Here is a 22,835-nt window from a genome sequence, read left to right as displayed (position 1 = left end):
AGAGGGAACTAATCTCCAGCAGATGGTCAGGATCTGAAAGTGAAGTCCTGAAGTCCTGAGGGATGGATCTGGACCTTCAGCTGATCCAATAACTGTTGGCTGAAGGCTCCTCAGATGTGGTCCCAACAGAATGAAAGGAAGAGCTTTGGAAAGTCCTTCAGAGATCCTGGAGAACTGTAGAAGAGCTTTGGAAAGTCCTTCAGAGATCCTGGAGAACTGTAGAAGAGCTTTGGAAAGTCCTTGAGAGATCCTGGAGAACTGTAGAAGAGCTTTGGAAGTCCTTCAGAGATCCTGGAGAACTGTAGAAGAGCTTTGGAAAGTCCTTGAGAGATCCTGGAGAACTGTAGAAGAGCTTTGGAAAGTCCTTCAGAGATCCTGGAGAACTGTAGAAGAGCTTTGGAAAGTCCTTCAGAGATCCTGGAGAACTGTAGAAGAGCTTTGGAAAGTCCTTCAGAGATCCTGGAGAACTGTAGAAGAGCTTTGGAAAGTCCTTGAGAGATCCTGGAGAACTGTAGAAGAGCTTTGGAAAGTCCTTGAGAGATCCTGGAGAACTGTAGAAGAGCTTTGGAAAGTCCTTGAGACGACACCGACAGAAAGTTTCAGTTTAAGAAGTTTTTTTTTCCAAACGTTGGTCTTCTGGTGATGAAGAAACAAATCATGGTGGCTCAAGACTTTTGCACGCGTACCCAGACTTCAGATCTGTACGAAGACCTGCTGATGAAGACGTGACGGAGCAATCTGGTAAAGACCAGCAGCCGTTTGGTCTGATGCTGCTTTCAGGCCAACAAACTGCTCGTAGAAGCAAAAGGAAGTCTTACGTCAGCAAAACCAAAATATTACTTCTATGTAGGCGGACGGGACTTGAACCTGTGGGACGCCCGCTGGTTTACCAGCAACCATGTGCACGTTTGCAGACGTCCTCACAGCTTTTATCATGGTTTTCTGTATTTTCATCTCCTCTCCTCGAGACATTCATTCAGTAAATGGATGGAAAGAGGAAGAGGAGGAGGAAGGTGACGGGGGGGTCTGACTTTACTCGCAGAAAAGCAGAGATGAAATTTAATGAGGGAGATGAAGGGGTGTGTAAACACACACACACACCTGCTCACGCTGTGTGGCGAGCCCCGGCCGCGTGAGACCAGGCCTTTCATGTGACCGATCTGAGCGTTGCGTCTTATTGGGTCGTCCTTTCAGAGGACGGCGGCCGTCCTCGCGCCGATCCCACCGTGGAAGACGGGAAAACATCACGCTGCTGCTTTCAGTCTTCCTCTCTTTAATGAATACACCCTCCTCTTCCTCCTGCCCTCCTTCGCCCTCGTCAACCTGTCATTCGCCCCCCCCCCCCCCCCCCCATCGCTCGCCGACTGTTTCCGATCAATCTTCCGCCGCCAAATGCAGGAATCTTCCACAAGTAGCTGCAGTTCTTCTTCTCCTCCCACTCTCCTCTTCCCCTTTTAAAGCCACTGCGTCAAAAGAAGAAGGCGTCGTGCAGGGTGGGGTGGAGGTGCAGAGGGGTGGGCGTGCTCCCACAAAGAGAGGCATGCGGTTGGTGGAGCGAGGCGCCAGTCACGGCGAGCCGGTCGCTGATAGGCGAGGAGAGCGGGGCGGTGATGAATATGGATGAGGGAGCGATGAAAGGGCCGACGCTGGGAGTCTCAGACACAGAAGGGAGGGAAAGAAGGCGGCGGATTCACTCATCTTTGTTCGCCGCTTCGTTTTTCAACGCGGATGCCTGATGATGGCGAGTGTTACTGTACGGAGGCTTCTGATTGGTTCAGCTTCAGGATGTTGTTCTAACAGATTCCATCGCTGGGCGACCGATAGACAAGTGGAGAATGTCCAGTTTCTGTCTCGTGTCCACAGTTCTGTGATGCAGTCTGTAGGAAGCAGGCGCGTATCCAGGATATTTTCAGTAATGAAAGAAGAGAGAAATTAATATTAATCATATATTATATATATATTATACATATAATACAACCCGTATTGATCAAATAAGTCCAACATTGAGTGTCATGTTCCGTCACTGATGTATTTATTCATTTTTTATTTACATTGCACATTTATATAACTTGTAAAAGGAACCTGAGTGCTTTACAGGACAACAAAGGTCAACATGAAACAACACGGCGTTTTAATATTTAGAATCAAACAATTAGACGAAGCAAATTTATTCATAAAATACAGGAAAAACTGAACAAAAAAAATGTAAATGCAAGAAAACTGTACAATTACAAATACAAACAGGCCACTTAATGTAAAACAGTCAGAGAAATAAAAACCAAAACACAAGGATAAAAATAATTTCAACTGCCTCACATCAGGAATAAATGAAAGATGAAAGTAAAATTTTAAAAATGTCTAAGTTAGGAGGTCTAATATGACATGATAAGCAACTAGAAACCTTAGTCATGGACCACCAGACCACCAGATCGCCCATTTCCGCCCATATTGTGAAAAATTCTTGAAAAATTCCATGTTTATAATTCTTTCCAAATCATTCCCAAACTCTAATGAAGTCTAAGTCCAAGCATTCTTAAAAAATAACAAAAATGTAGTTTTTGCATGAAGTTACTAACACACAGTGAATTGTGAAAACATTACCTCCTTGGCAGAGACGATAAAGATAAACAGTTCATAATTATAAAAGCTTGTTGTAAATAATCATAAATAATAATAATACAGCTAAATAAAAGCAAGAAACAAGCACTCCTTCCTAGTTAACCAATCAGAATTAGGATGACCAATAATATTTCAGGAGTGGGCCCGGCCTCCCCAGATCCCCCCCTAAAGTCACCCTTGTTAATAATTTGCTTTTTGTTTCAGGACACGCAGCAGAGTTTGGTGATATTTGCTCCGCCCAGTCGCTTCCAGTCAGCAGGTTTCACCTGAAATCACGCCGACAAAATCCAGGTTTTGTCTAAATTCCAGCAGCAGGAATTCCTTCGCTCCTTTCTTCCTTAAATGTTTGACTTCTACATGAGTTACATGACTTGTGGAAGCAGCCGGCCGCCTTTGAATCAGGTGGTTGAAGAAGTCGAGCTGAAATGTCAAACATCCAGCAGATTGAATAAAAACACCAGAAAAGTTCACGTTTTAATGCTGGGGGGGCAAAAAAGGGCTTTTCTGTTGATGAGGGACGATGGCCGATATTTAGAGCCAAGACAGCTGGTCAGATCCGCGCTGCTGGAGAGCTTTACACATGCATGTGTGTGTGTGTGTGTGTGTGTGTGTGTGTGCCTCCCAACAAAAGAGAAGAGGACTGCATGGGTGTGTTAGACAAAGCCTGGCCCCCCTTAAACTCTCCCTGCTTAGGGGAGATGAATATTTTCCAGCTCCCCTGAGCTCTGAGCCTCCATACCAGAGCCCCCTTCATCAGACCAAACGCTCCCCAACATGTTCGACAACCCCCCACGTTTACATCTGACCCATATTCACTTTTAAAGGCAAAAAACAGCAGCTTTTGTTTTTATTTACGCTGAAATAACTTTAGATTAATCCTCATTTTGTAAAAGCAACTAAATAAACTACATTTTTATGTTTACTTTGATTAAAATAAAATAAAATAAACGAGTAAATTTCCTTCCGATCCGACCTGAATCCGGCCAGGACAGAGTGCACGTCACCGCCTTAGTAAATATTTTTGTAGTATTGAACAACTTTTCTTTTCCAAACCATTTGGCGCGTCATTTTGCCAGAAAGAAGAAACTAAAAAAAAGCATGAATAACACATAGGAAGTGGTTTAACTGGTTTATAACTGGTTTATACAAACAGAACTGCTCCAAAAAGATGCCATTCGGCAAAACGAGGAGATGATTTCCTGTTTTACTGTGAAGCATGAGAAGAAAAAAAAAAGCTAAACGGGAGCGTGGCGTTGTGATCAGCCTTCCTGGACACCAGATCCCTGGATTTGAGCCCCTTATCCCCCCCAGTATGGCGAGCCTATTCTGGGCTGGCGGGTCTGCAGGGGCCTTAGTAACAGATTGGACTGTTTACACATCCAGTTCTGCCGCAGTTCAGATGGATTTGCTGTTTATCGTAAACAAACGAAGTTTGGCGTCTTCTTATGGGTGGGAGGGGGCAGTTTCCCGTGGACAGAGGCGGTGAAACCTGCTTTAAGGTTACCGTCGGTGGTCCCGCTTCCATTCATGACCAGTTTGCGACGACATTTTTCAGAAGAAAAGCCTTTTTTTGTGTGTGTGTGAAAGGAAATGTGTGGACTTCCTGCAGGGATTTGTCTGTGTGTAAGAGACGCTGGGAGGAGTGAAAACAAAGACCCTCATCGCAGCAGCCTGCAGGGAACCCTGTAGTTACTGAGTTGCAGACACTAACACACACATGCAGACGCCTTTTCTGTCCTGGAGTAGGTTTAATGTTAAAATCAGTCTTTGTTTCCGTCCCAAATGGGTCATTTCTTTATTTTCTCCGCCGGGTCTCAGAGCTGGTGTTTGTGGTTTGTGGGATTGTTGCGGTTTGAGTCGACCTCTGGCAGTTTGCATCATCTGGGAAATCCAGCAGAATCGCATATTATCCGTAAAATAACCTGAAACAGGGAATTCTAAGTGTGTGTGTTGAGTCTGGCCTGTTTAGATGTCATGTTGTGCACCGTTTACAGCACCTACATGTGAATTATACATGAGTTTAAGCATGATTACACAATAATAGACATAGTGGAGAGGCTGAGCTCAGGAAGGGAAGTGAGCTGCTTGTTCCAGGTGTAAAAGCTGATGGCTTTGGCTCAAATAAAAATAACTAGAGGTGTAAAAAGAACAAAAACTATACCCAAATAGCATTACTCAGCAGTCATCTGAGTAGCTCACCATCATTAAAACCCATTAAAACCAGTAAAATAAAGATGGCCAGCGCTGTTTCTAAGAGTTGACTTAAAGAGTCTGATTGTTTCAGTAAATTCTTCTTCAGCTGAACCAAAGACCGTATATGAAAGATGGACAGAGCCTCCGGCGGTGAAAAGTGAAGCCTATGCGAAGTGCATAAAACTGCAGTTCCCCCTTCATCCACTAGGGGCTGCAAAACAGAACGAATCCCCATAGACTCCCATGTTAAAAAGACCAACTTCACAGCAGAAATAAACTTGTTCACAGCAGAAATAAACTTGTTTACAGCAGAAATAAACTTGTTTACAGCAGAAATGAACATGTTTACAGCCTGGTTAAAAAATCCATTTTCAGTTTAATAGGTCAGATTTACCTTCATGACAACTGTAGGGGGAGTGAATTTTTCTCTAACTCGCCCGTTTAAAAGTAATTTAATCTCAAAGTTCATCATATTTAGGGGCGTGTCCTTTTGATTGACAGGTACCCGATCTCCCGTTTTAAGTCAGAAGAACGTAGAACAACTGCAGTTTTTAGCCGGTTAACAACGTGACTTAGCTTTAGTCTGCTTACCTCTGTTAGCTGGTTAGCTCCTGTGATCTCTGGGTTAGCTCAGTTAGCTCTTAGCTACAGGTAGCTTGGAGTTTGCGAGATGTCAATCATCCACCATGACGCTCACAGCCCCCCTCTCAGCTCCACCTCTTTGCCCATATTTGTATTTTCCAGGTGAGAAGACACGCATGTCCCTGCCAAGATGGTGATGGTAGGAACCGCCCACCGAGCTTCAATCCAGCTCTATGGGGTGACGTCACGGAGGCTCCGCCCATCTTTTTAGATACAGTGTATGAGCTGAACAGAAACTAAATATGCTAACAGGGCTACCGTACCTTTAGCTGTATCATTCGGATAGCAATCCGTCATCTACGTAATAGTGTGATCATAGCGGTGTGACGCCATCTTTGAACTATAACAAAGAAATGAAGGAGGAGAACGGTGGACATCCAGCAGTGTTTCTGTTTGTTTTCTGGCTTTTCGACGTAAACGTGGCGCCGTTGTCGCTTTGTTCCACAGGAAGTGATGACGCTTTCGATCAGTGGACCGCCGTGTGTTAAGCTCCACCCCTTTGGGTTAGATCAGTAGAATTGGGATTGCAAGGGAAGAGTCCCTAAACAGTGTGATGGTTTTGGACGGATATTCTGGTAACCTTCCCAGTTTTCGCCCATGGAAACGTAAAGATATGCGTACTGACCCGAACCGAACTGAACTGTACTGACCCGAACCGAACCGAACCGAACTGAACCGAACCGGGCTGATCTGTTTATGTGGTTGTAGTGTGTGTTAAACCTCCTCAGTGTAGAGACGGCTGCCTCTGCTACTTGTCAACTTTCCCATTCCTTGTATGCCTGTTTAAGCCGTGATGACATCATGGCTTGTGTGGGGTCATGTGACCGGATGGCTACGTCTGATTGGTGCAACTCACAGCATCTCTTTAGCATAAATAAAACATATCTAATATATTTTTTATTTTACAAACTTAAGAGCAGGAAGAGTGAGAGTGGAATTAAAACAACTATTAGAAGTATTGTTTTTATTTTTACTGAGGCTGAAAAAAGGCGAATTCTTTATGATGGTGTGTATCTAAAAAACACCCGTCCACCTGTGATTGTGAAGCCAAGGCCAAAACTCACACCTCTGCACATCTGGACGACTGCATTAAAACGCTGCTAATGGACTCATGACTTAAAACGACCGGCTGTTTACACAACATTAAGGTCAATATCTGATCCCGAAAGCTCGTCTTTTCAGGTTGCTTAGCAACAAACACCCCCCACCTCCTTCTACGCCCTGACAGATAAAACATAGGGAACTAATCAGTAACAATGGCCGCCGCTGTAATTAGGCTGCTTTCCTTATTTGGACTGAAAGTTTAGATGCTCATTATGTTGTCAGCTCGAAACAGTCTGTATGGGAGGGTGGTGGTGGGGTTGGGTGGGGGTGGCGCATGCTTGATACTCAATGATTCTTCATATCACAAAGTGCAGAAAATAGATTTAGGGAACAACGCGTCCAACATCATCCATTTACATCAGCTGTGATTTAAGTGACCATGAACATCAGCGGGAGGCTATAAAACCTGACTTTCATGCTTTCTTTAGCAACCGCAGTGCTTACGCCGCCGTGGGGGCTCATTGCAAACATTTTAGAGGCATCAGAGGACCAATAAGATTCTTTTTCTTCCCTCAAAATGATTTTTTTTCTCTAAAACTTTTCCTGTTTCAAAAGACTGAAAGATGTCAGCAAGACTTTTTTCTGAGAGACACGTGCGATTTTTTTCTGTTAGCGGTTCTTCGTGATCAGCTGAGCCGTGTGAGGGAACGATCTCAGTTGGATTTTAGGTTTGACACTGACGGGTCAGACTTTACAACGAAGCGATCCAGCTGCTCATTATGTTGGGATGGATGGGCGCGCAGGAGCATCACCTGCACACGAGGCGCTACACGCTGAAGGACACGCAGGATATAACTACACATAATTAGAATTTGTAGCCTGACAGGTTGATAAATGAGAAAATGTTGCAGAAATCTAAATAAATTACATTTGCATGGGTTCTGTGATGAACTGGTGCCAAAATCCCCCCCCCCGACAAGATGCCATTATTTCATGGTACTTTTCTTACATAAACCTGTACCGATAGGAGATTGTACACTGTGCATTAATATTTTTAGGAAAATGCTAAATAAAATATAGATAAAATGATTAAATACGTGAAAGTTGAGGAAATTAAGTAAAAAAAGAGAAAAATCTTTCAAAAAAATAATAAAAATAGATTGAAAATGAGTCTAAAACTAATTAGACGTCTTAAAATGACCTGCATTAAAGCAGTAAATTATTAAAACACAACATCACCAACACATGGATCATCATCATCGTCGTCATCATCACCTGATAGGCGACCATGTGACATGGAAGACCTGGACGTACCACTGCGGCTGGTTGGTATTGACTAAAACTAACAGCATGTTTACTATTAATTCAGTGGTATTTGGAATATTTTGACTGGCAAAAATCACAGCAGGTATTCCAGAAGACGGATGTGACCGGACGGTAGCTGGAGGGTTTCAGCCTCCAGACCATGAAGCAGGTTTAAATGTGAAAAAAATAGACTTATGAAGGATACAAGGATACTGCGACAGATTTAAACTGGGAAAACTGTTTTCGGGAGTCCTGCTAAAAAACTAAAACTGCAATAAGTTAAAGAGTATTTAGTCTGAAGCCAGAAAGGATAAATTAAAGTTGCTGTTTTGTTTTGGATTTAGTGGATTTAAAATGTCTGGAGGCCCTGCGATGGACTGGCGGCCTGTCAGTGGTGCACCCTGGGATACGCTGCAGCGACCCCGAACTGGACCAAGCGGGACAGAAAATGAAGGAAAGCTTGAAATGTGCGAATGCGAAGTTCTCTGATGTGGTGCAGAGACAGAAGCACATATTTAATAAATCTTTGCTGAAGTCACCAAACTGGGGTTTCCAGCTTGGAATACAGTCTGTGTGGACCTCCTTTAGTCCAGATGACCCCACACCGCTTCAGCAGGTCCGGGTTCTGGGGAGGATCCATCAGACCTGCTGGTACTGGATCAGCTGAATGGATAAAATGACTTGATGGGTCTGAAAGAAATGATCCACGAGGAGCTTTAGGTTTACAGGATTATTTCTTCAGTCATGTTTTTTTTTGTGTTCTTTGCTTCGGACTATATTTACAAAAATTACATCGCCAAATGGTTGCCATAGAGACCCGTAGAAGTGTTCCTATGCAACAGACACAAGTGATGAACATGAGTCATTGGTTACATCCTCTAACATGCACAATGAGTCACGTCGCCAAGGTGTGTGGGCCTGTTTATGAGATGTCGGAAATGATCTGTATGCAGAGAAGGTGTTTCCAAGCGTGTGTTTGTATCTGGCTTACGATGCAGCAACAGCTTTGCGTTTGTGAGTCTGTGTGCACACGTGCATTTCGCTTTTACCAATTCCCCTGCCTTATTAATGCGAGCCGGTTATAATTAGCTAGCCTCCATCTAAAGCAGGTCAGTCCAAGGCGCTTCGCGCTCTAAGTGGGTCACTGCAGAGAGGAGAAGCCAGGAGGAAGCAGTAGGCGGGTGAAGAGGAGGGAAAGAGGAAAGAGGAGGAGGAGGAGAGGAAGAAGTGAATGGCAGGGAGGAGAAAACAAAAGACGGTTTTAGGATACAGTCATGTGATTCCTCCTCAAGCTTTTAGACAAAGAGTTGCTGAGAGCGTCATCAAATCTCAGGCAGCTTTACTGTTAAAATGACCATTTTATCTTCATCACCGTCAGCATCTAAACGTGGAAAAGTTTCTACAATGAGACTGTTGCTGAAATATCAATACAATAATATCAATATGTCACGTTCAACTAAAATACAGGATTTATAAGATTAACTTTCCTTGAACAAACGTCTGAGTTTCCTCTTCGTGTTCAGCCAATCAGCAGGTTACAGGGGAAAACTATCGTCCAACCGTCTCAGAGTCCAACTTGCAGGTTAACAACTCACTTAGAGCAGTGGTTGTCAAACTGGGGGTCGTGAGATCATTGTAGGAAGTATGTAGCCTACAGTTAGCAGATAAATTTAGGATTTTTAGCAGGGCTGGTTAACATGAACCAATAATGTGGATAAATCTGTGAAATCTCATTAACACATTAATGCATAAACAAAGTTAGAAATCATCATAAAAATCTGATTTCTGCATCGTCTCTGTGAGAGAAGCTGGTTTTGTGCATGTTACGGCGGTGAAGCGAATCCACCAAAACCCACTTTTTCCTCCTCATTTATGAAGATTCAGGCAGTTTTACAGCCACGGCTGCAGGACGACCCGTTTGATATATCGTGTAATTAATCTCAGCCGTTGTGTGAGGGATTTTGGTGGTTCAGAGAGTTTCAGAGGAACATGCAGAAAACAGCATGTTTTTGGAAACATTCTCTAGATTTACAGCAGTTTTGGTATTTTTATCAAAGTGCTGCAGCGTTTGGGGGAGTTTGATGATAGAAAATGTGGATCCACACCGGAGTTTAGATGCGGAAGTGATGATGCATGGCAACCACAGGCTTATAGTGATGAAGATGATGAGCATTAGACATGAATTTAGATTTTTTATCATAGTGAAAGTCGGTTTCCCACACAGTCCACTGGTACGCATGCTTACTGGGACAAGTACGCAGTCCAGTTAAAAAGTTAGAGCTCTAACCGTCAGCTGTGCATGTAACCTTGGTCAGATGATGCTAATGGAGACCAACACTTCCACGTTGCTCTGACATCACACCTGAAACTGCATCAAATCTCTGGTACATAAACCATCGAAGAACCTGCACTAATACAGTCATTTATATTGATAAAACGGCATTAAAACGGTTTTATTTCAACTTCAAGGCCTCCGTTTATTATCTGTGTGAATAAGTCTGAGAGACTGATAGTAAAAATCCTTTATGTGATCCTGTGGATTACATCTCTGATGTAAAATAATATCCTGTATCTTTCAAAGCTGTAAAAAAAAGAATAAATTCAGATTTTCTCTTTTCCGTTTTGCTGTAGGCCTCACTCTCTCAGGTTATAAAACAGTCAGATACTTTGCGTACTTATGTAGCTCTGCTTCTGATGAACCTTCACAACCATTTTATTCTGATTACCTGAAGGATATCTATCTGAAAGATAGAAATGATCACACTGGAGAAGAGCGACAGTTCAGAAAAAGTATTAAGTAGTGCTGTTTTCATGCACGAGGTATAGTAATAAGTCTGACATATAATCATAAATAAACCTGGTTTCACAACTGAGACTCGAATCACCTCATTAGTCAAACAAAAACGTGAATAAACTGAGGTTGCGTTTGGCTGTTCTTTCCTCTACATCCGTGTTTAAGCTCTCTGGACTCTGTATATCATGGCCAGTAGAGCTGAGGAAGGGCAGGGAGTGTCGGGTTTCCTGAGTGTGTTCACCGACTTGGCTGAACAACCGGACATGAGAACTGACAACACCCAGCAACACCAAAAATCCTCTTCAACTGCAGATAGTTAAACACAGTCCAGAAAGACAGAACTTATAACACCTTTTTTTTTTTTTGTGCAGTAGAAGCAAGAAATACTTGTTGTAGTTGGGCTTGTTTGCATCAGTAAAACTCCCACTCAGAACAGCTGCTGTCAGATAAACCTGATAAAGTTACTCCATGTTCTTGTTTACAATAAAATCGCAGAAAACAATCAATTTGAGTTGTAAATTAAATAAAAGTAGAAATCCTGCTCTTACCTGAGAAACACTGCAGTGTTTTGTTTCCAAGAGGCAACCTGAAAAGTTAAGCCTGAAATGCATAAAACTGCAGTTCCCCCTTCATAGCTCACCACCATTAAAACCCATTAAAACCAGTAAAATAAAGATGGCCAGCGCTGTTTCTAAGAGTTGACTTAAAGAGAGTCTGATTGTTTCAGTAAATTCTTCTTCAGCTGAACCATAGACCATATATGAAACGGACGGAGCCTCCGGCGGTTAAAAGTGAAGCCTATGTGGAAATGCATAAAACTGCAGTTCCCCCTTCATCCACTAGGGGCTGCAAAACAGAGCGAATCCCCATAGACTCCCATGTTAAAAAGACCAACTTCACAGCAGAAATAAACATGTTTACAGCAGAAATAAACATGTTTACAGCCTGGTACAAAAATCCATTTTCAGTTTAACAGGTCAGGTTTACCTTCATGACAACTGTAGGGGGAGTGAAATTTTTTCTAACTCGTCTGTTTAAAAGTAATTTAGTCTTGAAGTTTGGCATTTTTAGGGGCGTGTCCTTTTGATTGACAGATACTCAATATCCCGCTTCAAGAAGGCAGAGTGTGGCACAACTGCATTTTTTAGCCGGTTAACATTTAGCTTTAGCCCGCTTATCTCTCCATTTTGCTCATGTTAGCTCCGTGTTAGCTCTTAGCTGCAGGCAGGTCGGAGTTTACTAGATGTCAATCATCCAGCCCCACGCTCACAGCCCTCCTCTCAGCTCTACCTCTTTGCCCATTTTTGTATTTTCTGGACACGTGTGACTCTGCCAAGATGGCGACAGAAGGAACCGCCCTATGAGCTTCAATTTAGCTCTTCATAAACCTAGGGGTTGCGTCACCAAGGCTCTACAGTCTGTGTTTTTTTCTCTCTAACAGTGTTTGAAAAAGTCAGTCAGCAAAACATGAAACAATCACAACAAACTTCATCTCCTCAGCGCGTCCTCAGGAAAAAAATAACTTCGTAAAGACAGACAGCAAACTGCATTTCATCAGACACCACATTGCCTGGTAAAATTCTGCTTTTGGAGGTCGCAGCGGTGGGGGGGAGAGCTACATCTGGGGCTAAGAAACCCCACTTTGTTTCTTTAAACAAGAGAAAAGCATCACAAGACAAATGTGATGATTTATACTTTTATTTAATTTACAACTCTTGCTTCACGGTGCTGCATCACACGCCAGCAACTGGATATCAACCCACTGGCCATTTTGGACCCGCATTGTGGTTGGTTTAGCAACAAAACACAAGATGATGTCGAAAAGGAGGAAAATAAAAAGAAATGTTTGTTTGGGGGTTGCTAAAGTGTGAAAATCTGCCATTGGTCAGCAGTATAGCTTTAAAACTTTGTTATAATGTTTGGCATTAAAACATGATGAAAACATCGGCTTCAAAACATGATACTGTCCTCCACAAACTGGCATGCATTCACAGCATGAGACATGGCTGCATGAGAAGAGTAAAAATTGCTTCCATGAGCTTTTCTAATCAGAACCATGTGATCTCAAAAGCTTAAAGGCAGGAAATGACAACGTGTTGTCAAACTGGGTTCAGTGGAAATATAAAATTCCAACCATTACAGTGATGGTTGCAATGCAAAAAGAAGGTATTTTCTATCTGTAGTTGAAGATGTGGCACCAGCTTCCTCCAACTCCCTTTCCTTCCTCTTTTGAAGGATTTTTTGGTTTGTTAGCTTGATCGATGTGGTACCACTGGTGAAAACCATTTCTTTCACGGTGCTTTTAGAGCTGAGACTTTACAGGATGGAATCATGAGTCATATCAAACCGATGGCGATCACAGTCAGAGGTGTTCTTGCAAACTGATCTGTTCTCACAAAGCAGACGTTCTACATGTTAAAAGTTAGTTTTTTTCTGTTTTTTTTTCTTTTAAACTAATCTATGTCAGATTGCAGCACCACAACCATCAACTCATTTAAATGGATCTTTCCAAACGTGCACAGCTGAGAGAGGAGGTGTGATCTAACCATCCAACATGTTGGTGCAACATGGGACCCATCAGTGTTACATAACAACAGCAATGACCTTGAAGGAAATTTGGGGATTTTGAGGCACCATTTGATGGTCAGAACTGGAAGACACGAGATCACTTCTTTGATTTGTTTAGATTTACGGACTTTTGGGACGTTAGCATCTCTTATCAAATGACTCCACGAGAGACCATAGCAGACGGTATAACTGAAAACACCTGTGAGGGTGTTTCAGGGCCTTTACTAATTACATTTATTTTTAGCGAGGTGTCACAAACACCTCCATCCCATGGCTGATTTGTGTTACAGGGATTTAATGGGAGTTAGAGCTATTAAAAAGGCATTTAATAAGGATCTATCTCCCATCTGCTTGCAGCTTGTCTCGGCAACTCGAATCAAAGTAGGATGCTGTCGTATTTCATGTGCCCGACTCGTGTTGTTCACCTGGATAGCAGACAAAGAACAGAGTTACACGGAAAGTGTGTCCTGAACAGAAATCCTATTTTAATCCGTCTCCAGAGGTTCTGTGGCCTGGATTATCTAATGCTGTATATGGAATTGTGCGAGGGGAGGAGGCGTGAAACGCGTGGAATCAGAGGCGGTTTAAAGAGACTTAAAACTACGTCCAGGAGCAGAGAAAAAGGCTCCATATTTCATGGATTTCCCCCAGAGAAGACATCTTTAACTCTTTGTCTTTTGCTGTTTTGTCTTTTTGTTACTTCTAATTTTATTTCTTCTTGTTGATGAATTGATGAGTGACTGTTCTCAAACTTGCAGAAACTTTGCTAAAAGGTGTCTGGTTCATTTATTCTTGCTCCGTCACAGCTGCAGGAAGTAAAATTAGTTTGAAGTTATGTTGAAAGACAAAATGTGGTTCTCTCTGAAGTTTGTTTGGATTTTTTCTGTAACAAAATGACGGCAAACACTCACATTTGGCCACAAGAAAGATTGTTGTAAAATGAGTTTGACTGACTGCTGGGGATCGCTTTTGCCAAGATGTGGCCAAAGGTTTGTGTTTGTGCTTTTCAGTCACTTTGACGTCGTTCTGGTTGGTATATCAGAATTAGGCCGAAGCAACTGTGAGTCCCGGCTGATGAGCTGCAGGATGCAAGCTGCATATTCTCCCATAAAAACACTGTGGGGAGAAGAAATATGTTGTCTGACTGAATGCAAGTAAAATATTTTATCTTAGGTTTCATTTTTTGTCCATTTTATTCATGAAAAATTTGTATTGAACCAGATTTATTAGTTTTATCTTGTGCTGCTGTTAGAAGGTGGAAATTTAAGCTTCAGCTTAGTAAAAATTTAAAACAGAAAATCCCTTTATTAGTAGAAGAAGTCGGTCTGTTAGACGATGCTTCCCTTCAGCTGATGTAACCGTACAGAAAACATATCTGAGCGTTTCATTCTTTCTCTTCTGGCTTCTCAGAGACAAACGGCAAGACTTCTTTCTCTTGAAAATGTCAGACCTTTTCCCTTTCTTCAGCTCACCTGTAAACGAGCTCGTTTCCATTCACATGCAAATCTAGCATTTCTCAAATCTCGCTGGAGGTTTGGTGGTGTTTCACCAGCGTGATCCTGCAAACTGCACGGAGGTGTGTGTGTCCACACACACCTGGATCATTTCATGTATGACTCAGCTGATCCTGATGATGCAGGATGACTGCATCTGAACTGTCCAGTAAACACAACACACATCATACTCTACAGTCCAGCTTCATGCTGTCTCTGCTGTGTTTTATAGTTTTATCGACGATAGCTCCCGGTTTTCGGCACGTTTGGTTTCAGTTGGTGATTAACTGGAGAAGCAAGGAGGAAAAAGAGGAGCAAAGCAGTCAGGAGTGACTCTGAAATTTGATTTGGAACTTTTCAGCGGCTGGACTTTCCATAAAACTGCTGATTACAGTTAGTTGAGCTCAGAAACAGTCACAGATGCACATTTTACTGTCGTTGTGAGTGGAATCGCAGCTCTGCGGTGGAACAGATAGCATGTGGACCTGAGCTGCTTTGTGTGTGTTAGCATGTGTTTGTATGTTGGTGTGGAAGGCCTTCACAAGCCGTCACATCCACGTGCATCTTTTGAATCAGATTAGCTTCTGCAGCAGCCTATTCTTCAACTGGCGTGCCAGGATGGTGACGAGGACCAGATTCCTCGAGTCCAATGCTGAAATTAGATCAGACCAATCTGGAGCGAGTGTTTAGAGGCTCGCACAAATGGACGTGAAGAAGAAAAGGAGAGATAACACTGGCAGGGAATCATCAGATTATGGAAATGATTAGTTGTCATGGTTAGGAGGCATCGTGTGATGTGATTGGGTGGATTTTTGCAGCTCCAGGAATCTGGAGGGAGCAGAAGGGGGAGACAAAAAGGAACCTGGATCAGTCTTCTTTGGCACGATGTTGCAGGACTGTCTCGCATCTGTTCTGTCAGACTGTGATTGCTGACAAACATTTTCCTTCCACCTCACAGTTTACATTTACTCAACCGAGATTCTGACTCAGAAGAGGATTTTTTTGCTGAGTGCTTCACTAAACTCTGTTCTTCCTGCATTTTTCATAGAAAAATCTGTAAAACTGCTAAAAAAAAATCTCCAAGCAGAAGGCGTGCATGAGGGCAAAGGTTTAAAAAAAAGTCTGATAATGGACATGGCAGCATTTTGTTACATTTCTTTCCCAGTTTGACTTGTGCAATCAACAACACATGCGCTCCTTCTGACTTCCTGTTTCCTGTTTCCTGCCACAGAGGAAGGCGAGTACTTCCTGAAGGTTTTGATTCCCAGCTATGCGGCGGGGTCAATCATCGGGAAGGGAGGTCAGACCATCGTCCAGCTGCAGAAGGAGACTGGAGCCACCATCAAACTGTCCAAATCCAAAGACTTCTATCCTGGTAAGACACGGGATGGATGGATGGATGATGGATGGATGGATGGATGGATGGATGGGTGGGTGGATGGATGGATGGATGGGTGGATTTATGGATGGATGAATGGATGGATGGATAGATGGATGGGTGGATGGAAGTGGAGGATAGATGGATGGATGGATGGATTGATTTATGGATGATGGATGGATGGATGGATGGATAGATGGATGGGTGGGTGGAAGTGGAGGATAGATGGATGGATGGTTGGGTGGATGGATGGATGGATGGAAGTGGAGGATGGATGGATGGATGGATGGATGGATGGATAGATGGAAGTGGATGAATGGAAGTGGATGGATGGAAGTGGAAGTGGAGGATGAATGGATGGATGGATGGATGGATAGATAGATGGGTGGATGGATGGATGGGTGGATGGGTGGATGGATGGAAGTGGAGGATGGATGGATGGATGGATGGATAGATAGATGGGTGGATGGGTGGATGGATGGAAGTGGAGGATGGATGGATGGATGGATAGATAGATGGGTGGATGGAAGTGGAGGATAGATGGATGGATGGTTGGGTGGATGGATGGAAGTGGAGGATGGATGGATGGATGGATGGATGGATGGATGGAAGTGGATGAATGGAAGTGGATGGATGGAAGTGGAAGTGGAGGATGAATGGATGGATGGATGGATGGATAGATAGATGGGTGGATGGATGGATGGATGGGTGGATGGATGGATGGATGGAAGTGGAGGATGGATGGATGGATGGAAGTGGAGGATGGATGGATGGATGGATAGATAGATGGGTGGATGGGTGGGAGGATGGATGGATGGATGGATAGATAGATGGGTGGAAGTGGAATTGGAGGATGGATGGATGGATGGATGGATGGAAGTGGAGGATGGATGGATGGATAGATAGATAGATGGGTGGATGGATGGATGGATGGAAGTGGAGGATGGATGGATGGATGGAAGTAGAGGATGGATGGATGGATGGATGGATAGATAGATGGGTGGAAGTGGAAGTGGGGGATGGATGGATGGATGAATGGATGGAAGTGGATGAATGGAAGTGGATGAATGGAAGTGGATGGATGGATGGATGGATGGATGGATGGAAGTGGATGAATGGAAGTGGATGGATGGAAGTAGAGGATGGATGGATGGATGGATAGATAGATAGATGGATGGAAGTGGAGGATGGATGGATGGATGGATGGATGGATGGATGGATGGAAGTGGATGAATGGAAGTGGATGGATGGAAGTGGAAGTGGATGGATGGAAGTGGATGAATGGAAGTGGATGGATGGATGGAAGTAGAGGATGGATGGATGGATGGATAGATAGATGGGTGGAAGTGGAAGTGGAGGATGGATGGATGGATGGATGGATGGATGGATGGATGGAAGTGGATGAATGGAAGTGGATGGATGGATGGAAGTAGAGGATGGATGGATGGATGGATAGATAGATGGGTGGAAGTGGAGGATGGGTGGATGGATGGATGGATGGATGGATGGAAGTGGAGGATGGATGGATGGATAGATAGATAGATGGGTGGATGGATGGATGGATGGAAGTGGAGGATGGATGGATGGATGGAAGTAGAGGATGGATGGATGGATGGATGGATGGATGGATGGATAGATAGATGGGTGGAAGTGGATGAATGGAAGTGGATGAATGGAAGTGGATGGATGGATGGATGGATGGATGGATGGAAGTGGATGAATGGAAGTGGATGGATGGAAGTAGAGGATGGATGGATGGATGGATAGATAGATAGATGGATGGAAGTGGAGGATGGATGGATGGATGGATGGAAGTGGATGAATGGAAGTGGATGGATGGAAGTGGAAGTGGATGGATGGAAGTGGATGAATGGAAGTGGATGGATGGATGGAAGTAGAGGATGGATGGATGGATGGATAGATAGATGGGTGGAAGTGGAAGTGGAGGATGGATGGATGGATGGATGGATGGATGGATGGATGGAAGTGGATGAATGGAAGTGGATGGATGGATGGAAGTAGAGGATGGATGGATGGATGGATAGATAGATGGGTGGAAGTGGAGGATGGGTGGATGGATGGATGGATGGATAGATAGATGGGTGGAAGTGGAAGTGGAGGATGGATGGATGGATGGATGGATGGATGGATGGAAGTGGATGAATGGAAGTGGATGGATGGATGGAAGTAGAGGATGGATGGATGGATGGATAGATAGATGGGTGGAAGTGGAGGATGGGTGGATGGATGGATGGAGAGGATGGCGTGCGTGTCGGGATGAACGGATGGATCTGTGTAAAGTGTTGTGAGCCATTAAGGTTCCATTTCATTATTTCAGTTTTCATCCATCAATTTTTCATAATGTTAAAACACTAACACACACGATGTGCATCCTGTGTGCGCACGCGCACACACACACACACACACACACACACACACACACACACACACACACACACACACACACACACACACTAGAAAGATGTTCACGTCCTGCAGCTGGATGAGCTCCACCACCGAGCTCGTCGTCGACGCCGACGCCGTCATGGCAACGTAAAGTCTGACTGCTCTTGTGTGTCTGTGTTTGTTTTGAGACTTGTTGAATCCTGTGTGTGTTGGAAGTAAGAGGGGCAGTGGGGCTTCGGCCAGCCCACACCTCCCCACACCCACTCCCACATGCACCCACATCCACCCACCAGAGATCAGGATTACAGGATCGGGGAAAACTGGATTTGTCTGAACTCCTAATGCTGCTCTGACGTGACATGGCTGCAGCAGCGAGGCAGAGATCTGATTAAATCTGGATGTGTGTGTGTGTGTGTTTGTGTGTTTTCATGTCATCCTCTTTAAAATTTTCTGCTGTTTGTGAGTTTCTATGCAAGCCGAACCTCCGGTGACCTCCCAGTGGAAGTTTCTAGAGGTTTTATGCCAGTCTGCATACCTGCAAACATTTTCCTGATTCACCAGGAAGGGGAATGATGTCGTCGTGCTTCCTGGCGTTTTCCTCGGAGTTCAGTTAAACATTGGAGCGGTTTGGCCGCACGCTGCTTCTCGCCGTGATGCACGGTGGAAAAAACCTTCATCAACGCCGTAAATAATCTTCCTGTAAAGCTTCATTCCACATCATCCTGTTTTCTGAGCAGTCCAGCTGCATTTACGCCCCCTCATCGGCCTCTACGTTAAACCCCACTGATGTCTCGGAGTATTTATTTGGTTACAAGTTCAGCTCTCATGTTTTGTTGTGTGTGTGTGTGTGTGTGTGTGTGTGTGCATTGGTTGTGCGTTGAGGTCTGCAAACAAGCCGCCGTTGTTTGACATCGGCACACGAGTCTCCTGAAAGCTCTGCCAGCGAGAACAGATGCAGGGTTCAAGAGCCTCTAAGACACACACACACACGGACACACACATGTAGCAGCGTGGACACACAACACTGTCAACGCAGGCGAAGATCCTGCACAGGAAAATAAATCCTGATAAAGTTTGCATGCTTGCACAGGGGCCAGCCATGTAAATCTTATGAAATATTTATACACATGTGCACACACACACACACACACACACACACACACACACACACACACACACACAGAAATATAAATATATGTGGACACACACACGTACACAACGAGGCTTGTAATCTTTTTGGGGCAAAGCCCAAGAGAGGTGAGGGGAGGGAGGGGAGGAAGGGAGACGAGTAAGAAGAGAAAGAAAGAAAGAGAGGGTTGTCTGAACTTCAGTCTGGAGGGGAGGACAGAAGGAGCTGTGTGTGTGTGTGTGTGTGTGTGTGTGTGTGTGTGTGCACGTGGACCCTTCCTCTGCTCTAAAGGGGGCATCTGTATGCAAATGAGACACGGTTCTTCCTGGGTGACAAATCAAAAGGCCCACCTGCTGCAAGAATCCGACTGTGTGCACTTGTTTTTCTGTGTGTGTGTGTGTGTGTGTGTGTGTGTGTGTGTGTTGGAAATAACAGGGCCAGTTTGATGAACACAGTTGAGAGTTACTGCTGTGTCTTGGCGAAAGTGTCTCATTCCTCTTACTCTGCTCAGAGGACATTGGTCACATTCCCATTCCTCCTCCTCCTCCTCCTCCTCCTCCTCCTCCTCCTCCCCCTCCTCCTCCTCCTCCTCATCCCCCTCCTCCTCCTCCTCCTCCTCCTCCTCCTCCTCCCCCTCCTCCTGTTTACTCCACAGATCTCATTTACATGACACTAGATAAAGCTAATAATTGCTTTAGACCAGAGATATTATCGGCCGATATCAGCTGTTCCACTGGTAATATTATATAGAACATCATCCCAGTCTGTTTATGTCGGGGCGGATCCACAAATCTTTCTGGTTTTGTCTAAAAAAAAAAAAAGTCATGATTTGTTTGTTGTTTTGTTTTCGTTGTTGTTGTTTTTTTATTTACTAAATCATTTATTGTTTATTAAATTTGTTTAAAAAAAGAAAAAGAATGGGACATGTTGTAGATAATGCAGGTTAAAGGTGTGTTTTCATTTTGCATGAGGAGTAAATATTCCACCATCATTCAGCTGTTTTTATGCGTCTCAAACTGTTTAGTTGCTTTTATTCTTTTTGCTTTATTATTTATGGTCCTGCATGACCTGTTTAAGTTAAGAGACTAGAAATGGAAATTAGCAACCTGCGTGTTTACGTTAGGATTGTATATTTATTGACATGTACTGATTAAATTAAATTAAATTAAAAACGGAGCAACATGACTTTGCAGAATAATACAGTATTTTAATCCATAATAGAGAAAACTACATAATCTCTGCAGTTAGGTGTGTGTATGTGTGTGTGTGTGTGTGTGTGTGTGTGTGTGTGTGTGTGTGTGAGTGAGGGGGGATATTGGCATCAGCCAAATGAGTTAAAATATCGGCGTATCAGATATCGGCCAAAAATCCGACATCATAACGCAGCTGGTTGAAAGTGGAGCTCTGAGAACTGGATTAAGTCCTTCAGACGGTGCAGTTAATCCTTCATGTCTTCACTCACCTTAATCTGCGTGTAAAAACACAGAAAAGAATGAGTGTGAATCGTCTCCAGTCAGACACAGCGAGTGAAGCGACTCGTTACGAGTCCGTCCAGGCTCGGTGTCCTCAGACCGAATCACTCAGAGCAGCTCGAAGTAACACGGTCGATGATCTCTGCTGGAGAAAGAGCTCCAAATGGCAGCAAGTCTCCAACATTTCATCACATGCTTCGGTCCGTGATGATTCCCTCTCGCACACCAGCTTCACGTGCACCAACAGGAGACAGAAAGCAGGAGTTTTGGGAGTTTTAGATGACGTCATTTTGGTAGAACTTAGCTCCGTTAAAGGTCATGGTTGTGTGGTAACGATATTAACGTTTAGTTACAAAAGTACTAACCAGTGAAAATGGAAATATCAGGGTACAACTGGGTAAGAATCGTCTAAAACAGAATCATTTAAAACCAGAAGTCCCCAAACTGGAGGACTTTTACAACAGACGATGCCAAACTGGGTCAAAGTTGCCATTTGGGACGCCTCGCCTCAACCTCTGCTTCACTTCATCACACCTTTTCAGATAATATTCACCTGTTATACTGTGATCCGACTGAAGTTTCCAGCTGCAGAGTTTTAGAGATGCAGTGAAAACGTGGTTAGGCAAGCAAGAAACTGTTTTCATTTCTGCAACGTGTCGTCTTCATTCAGGCTTCAGGGTTCAGTTACACACTTCAACAATTCTAACTTTACTGTGACTCCAGAAGTATTCAGGTAGGCCTTGTATTTGCAGATATATACTATTTGTATATATATATATGTGTATATATATATATATATATATATACATATATACTAAATATAGTCAAGCAGCGGCCTAAAAATCTAAATCTAGAGGATAAATTTAAAGATGACATCGAGGAATATTTGTATATTAATAAAGCACACCAAGCTGATAATAATGAGGTCATATAGGGACCTGTAGGATGGTGCTTGAACACGAACACGCTGCCTTACAGACCGACTTCATCTAGTTTTATCATCAAGCTTCCTTTTGGAGCCGCAACGCCGTTAAGGTGCGGTTTTGTAAAAAAAAAGCAACAACTGAAGAATCAGGAAAACTGAATATTTCAGCATAGAAACATACAAGTGAGATCTCTTCCGGCTCTTTCAGGTGTTTTTACCAGAGAAGTCAAAGTGTTTGGGAGCTCTGCAGTCCAGAGAGACCTGCGAGACGTCTCCAGCCGGATCGTCCAGATTGCAACCGCTGACAGATAAAGTTTAGAGCAGGGGGGTCAAACTCCAGTCCTGGAGGCCGTTGTCTGGCAGGTTTTTGTGGTTTCCCTGCACCAACACAGCTGATCCGAATCAAACGGATCCAGCAGCTTCTTGTCAACCAATTTCTGTATTTCGGTCAGGTGGGTCGGAGCATGGAGACAACAAAAACCTGCAGGATAGCGGCCCTCCACTGGACTGGAGTTGACACCTGTGGTTTAGAGACAAAAGAAATCCACGTTCTTACTTTGACAGTCAAAGCGTAGATTTATACACATGCACACACTCAGGTCTAAGTGCTTCTTGTCACATTAACAGTAAAGCTAAAAGAGTTGGCACAAAAAACACAAAATGAGGCTTAAAACAGGAAAACCCAACAGGATAAATGAAGGAGGGAGACAGAAGAAGGTGCCGTCTTGCTTTTATTGATTCCAGGTTGGTTCTTTAGGAGCAAATGAACAAACTGATGGAGAGAAACACGACTTTGTCCTTCGTTCATCTCCTCTTCCAGCTTGCATTCCTCCACTCGTATATCACACCCTCCATCTCACAGACCTT

General features: G+C 43.7%; 1 protein-coding gene across 5 annotated transcripts in view; it reads left to right on the top strand.

Annotated features, from left to right (window-relative positions):
- Nucleotides 1-22,835, top strand: part of nova2 (NOVA alternative splicing regulator 2) — a gene marked incomplete at its 3' end in the record, with an annotated part of 86,128 nt that overhangs the window by 4,364 nt on the left and 58,929 nt on the right. For all 5 annotated transcript variants that reach the window (XM_079245843.1, XM_079245842.1, XM_079245841.1 and 2 more), the window contains one exon: nt 15,890-16,033. In XM_079245843.1, coding sequence (XP_079101969.1) covers nt 15,890-16,033 — 144 coding nt within the window. The remainder of the gene's footprint in view (nt 1-15,889; nt 16,034-22,835) is intronic.

The sequence above is a fragment of the Telmatherina bonti genome (assembly GCF_933228915.1).
Source record: "Telmatherina bonti genome assembly, chromosome: 9".
In the NCBI taxonomy this organism is placed as follows: Eukaryota; Metazoa; Chordata; class Actinopteri; order Atheriniformes; family Telmatherinidae; genus Telmatherina; species Telmatherina bonti.
This window is presented reverse-complemented; position numbering and strand designations above follow the sequence as displayed.